We start from the raw sequence: 3,658 nt of genomic DNA on the forward strand, positions 1-3,658 counted from the left end.
TACAGTTCTTGCGTCCCATCCCATTTTTTATTTCATTATCAATCCTTGTTTATTTCATCATCGATTTCATGTTCATCTTACCATCGATTTAATGTTCATCGTGCCCGGATATAACGCAGCTTATAACTATGTATCATTACCTTTTATTTAACTTTCTAATTTCTATATATAGATTCAATATTTCATTATTGTATATGTGGGCGTGTACTTACGTTTTTGTATTTCCCTTTTAAGGTCAAAGTAATATATATCATATTGCTTTAAAACAAATATTTCATGTGGCTTAATGAAGTCAATGGTGGCCGAGCAACATTTTATTTCATAAATGTGTATATTGTATTGTGTTATGTATATCTGGTGTGTGACACTCATATAAAATATTTTATCATTAATATCATTATACCTGAGCGTTAAACACCAACAATCAATCAATTAATCAATCAATCAATCAATCAATCACAAATATATATTTTTTATCTCATAAGTTCAATAACGAAGTGACAAACTAAGATTGATTATGTGGTTTATAACTGTTTCTAAGCGAATGTTGTAAGGTTTTACATGCATGATTCACCTTCAGTCCGTATTTATAAAAAACTGCTAGCGGGCTCCAGTGTTTTCCAGTTTTTTGTTTACAATTATTAAACGAAATTTCGAGCACTTAAGGACTATAATACATGTTTATATTTTTATATGGTATCAAACAGGTGTATCGTGTCTTAGTTTGGCTAAACGGAAAACGTTGTCTTACGTAACAATGACTAATAGTTATTGTATATACTTGTACATGTACATGTAACACTTGTCTTCTTCTATCAAACAAAAATCCGGATCATTGCAGACCTTATTACCCAACATCACGTGATGAAATCTCCTACGACATTTTTACTTGGCAATAACGATACAGCATTTAAGTTTCTAAAATTACTTACATGTACATGCATGTTACAACTGCTACACGATTGAATAGTGACATGTTTTGAGATATATTTGCCTTCCAGTTAAAATTAGTGAAATGGAGTCGGCCCTGAAACACAATAATTTTACAGATAGTGCAGGATATGAAATTCCAAATCCAAAAAATCCTCATGAGAGTTATATGGATTTAAACTATAGATCACCGCATTTGTACGATGGGTTGCATACAAAGGAACAATCGACAGAACGAAACAATACTGGGAGATCAAAGCGATCGATTCTTGTGTTAGCTGCAGTTTTGTTGACTATCATAGTGATAGCTCTATCAGGAATAGTGATGTTTTTAGTACTGACGAGAACTCCCTCGTGTGAACCGTATGACCGTGAGGCAGGGTTCTGCTCGATAAATTCAAATGGAGACTCTCAATGTATATGCCCTGAGAATAAAGTTGGAATAAACTGCGAGAATGTATTGAGGGAGCCTTTTCGGGTTTCTCTCTGTCCAGTGGACTGGAACGATGAAGGTCAGCTTGGTTGTTACAAAATATATAACCAACCCATGGACAAACGAACGTGGATTGAAGCTAGGGAATTTTGTCGATCAGTTGGCTCTGATTTGGCTAGCATTCCCAGTCTTGGCGTACAAGAATTAATTCGGAAAGCGCAAAACGATTCAAAGAAGCTTTGGGTGGGGTTGAGTCGAATTGCTGGCTCCTTCAGATGGTCAGATGGTAGTAAATTGACATACGCAAACTGGCGACCTGGCGAACCGAATAATTTCTTTGGTAATGAGCAATGTGTTAATATTTGGGAGGAAGGCAAGTGGAACGATAATAGTTGTCATATGTCATTTGGGTTTATATGCAGCATAGCTAAAACAAACGTGTGTGGAAAGTCGGGTGAATGGATGCTTTACAATTCGAACTGTTATATGTTCAGTCAGAGGTCCTTGACCCGAGGAGAAGCGGTTCAAGCATGTGGACGTTTGGGGGCTTCATTAGTCCATGTTAACTCGACGGGAGAACATAACTTTCTTGTCAGACAATTAACTAAGTATTATCCGAACAACTTTTGGATAGGGTCACATAATGTACAGTTTGCGGAATCAGGCAGGCCAACTACAGGATGTACTATATACTATTCTGAATGGGGTGTTTTGGGTGATACATATTGCTTGGAAAAAAACAGATTTATTTGTGCTGGTGCGCCTGAAAAAAAATAGACAGACAGCGGTATTAAAACATGACTTTCATCGAATCTTGATGATTTGCTTTCATTCATAGAATGTAACATACATGTACGACATTAACAAGCAAGCGCGATAGTCATATATCAAACCAACATGTTCGTTGTCCGGTAATAAAACACGAACACGTCGAAGTCTAGCATGCCGCTAAGCATTCTATTTAAAACACTTGATCATTTTTTAAGGAAAAATATCAGCTAAAGACCACTCATGGGTTCTTAACAATAGGATCTAATTAGGATTATTTTGTTTTATTACGATACGCTCTATATTCACACATGTGAAATCGTGTATTTTACATCGATTTACTCAGATTGTGTATGTAAATAATGCAAAATTATCCCGGTTATCCACTTGTCCTTAGAGTACATGTATATGTACTGTTTAATATCTGATTAAGCTTGCACCTTTTTTTCTATTTTTAGGCATTCCTCTTTGTGGATTACAACTCTTATGTATGCTCATTGGCAGTTTGAACAAGCGATATATGGTTTTAATTTTATATTGCACCTAGTCTATGCTCCCAGATTTTAGTGGAGTCCGATTTGCTCATTTACATTTTTTACATTGTTTGTATGATTTTAGTTACTTTATTTTGTTGTTGTGTATGTCTGTTTTCCATGTTTGGTCTTTGTCCCTATGATTAGATTCTTTTGATTTCCGCTATAACCTTAGTTCCCATTTATTACTCTTACATACAAATATTCAGTATAGTAAAAGGTCCAGTGGTGAATCCAGAAATAGGGTGGGGGTTTGCACACCCTTTTTCTCGAAAAAATTGCGAATTCCATGTGTAAAATTGACACAAAATTGCAAATAATGTCCTAACACCCCTCCTTTTTTCTTAGGAACCTTGGCTGGCACCTCTCCTTTTCAAAGTGTTTGCATCCGGCCCTGTGATCGTTTTTTACCACATATTTTCAATTAACTGTAATTGTTTTAAATAGAACACGCAAATCAACCGTGTTATTTGTAATATCTTACACTGTAATTTACATGTGGTCAAGAAGTTTTCTCTCTTATTTATTCTTATATATAAATGTATAATAGTTACAAGTAACATTCTGTTTCATGAGCTCATATCTTTCATTCACTGAATCGAAGTTTTTAAAATCATTTCTTATTGATTTTTAACGATGAATATTATATTCATTTAACATGGGATCAAAATTAAAATTAAGTTTGTTTCACTTACACATGTTACACATATTCAACCAACCCATTAAATTGGCCCTACCCAAATATTTTATTGTAATTCTTTGACAAAACTTTTATATAAATTTCAAAGCAAGATTTTTGACTTCTTTATTATTGTTTAACAGAATCAGATGAACTTTGGGGAATTTTCTCTAGCTATATTGTACCTTCCCCAAAGCCAGGAACTTGGGTCGAGTAAGGTGACACAAACATTATTTTAAGGTAGACGTAGGGTATAGGACACAACTCTTAGAAATCATTGGAACGTTTGTATTCAGCATTTTACACCAATCTCAT

General features: G+C 34.6%; 1 protein-coding gene across 1 annotated transcript; it reads left to right on the top strand.

Moving 5' to 3' along the window:
* The first annotated feature begins 794 nt into the window (after positions 1–794).
* On the top strand, positions 795–3,455 carry LOC148597555 (C-type mannose receptor 2-like). The gene has a single exon (XM_088563399.1). The coding sequence runs from the start codon at positions 1,016–1,018 to the stop codon at positions 2,138–2,140; it is 1,125 nt and encodes a 374-aa protein (XP_088419525.1). The 5' UTR covers positions 795–1,015; the 3' UTR covers positions 2,141–3,455.
* Positions 3,456–3,658: the final 203 nt, after the last annotated feature.

The sequence above is a fragment of the Perna viridis genome, chromosome 15 (assembly GCF_037379345.1).
Source record: "Perna viridis isolate PV_CMFRI_1.1 ecotype Kerala chromosome 15, ASM3737934v1, whole genome shotgun sequence".
NCBI lineage: Eukaryota > Metazoa > Mollusca > Bivalvia > Mytilida > Mytilidae > Perna > Perna viridis.

What these genes read in the sequence shown, in the direction of transcription:
- LOC148597555 (XM_088563399.1), top strand. Translation starts at nt 1,016, where the DNA reads ATGGAGTCGGCCCTGAAACACAATAATTTTACAGATAGTGCAGGATAT.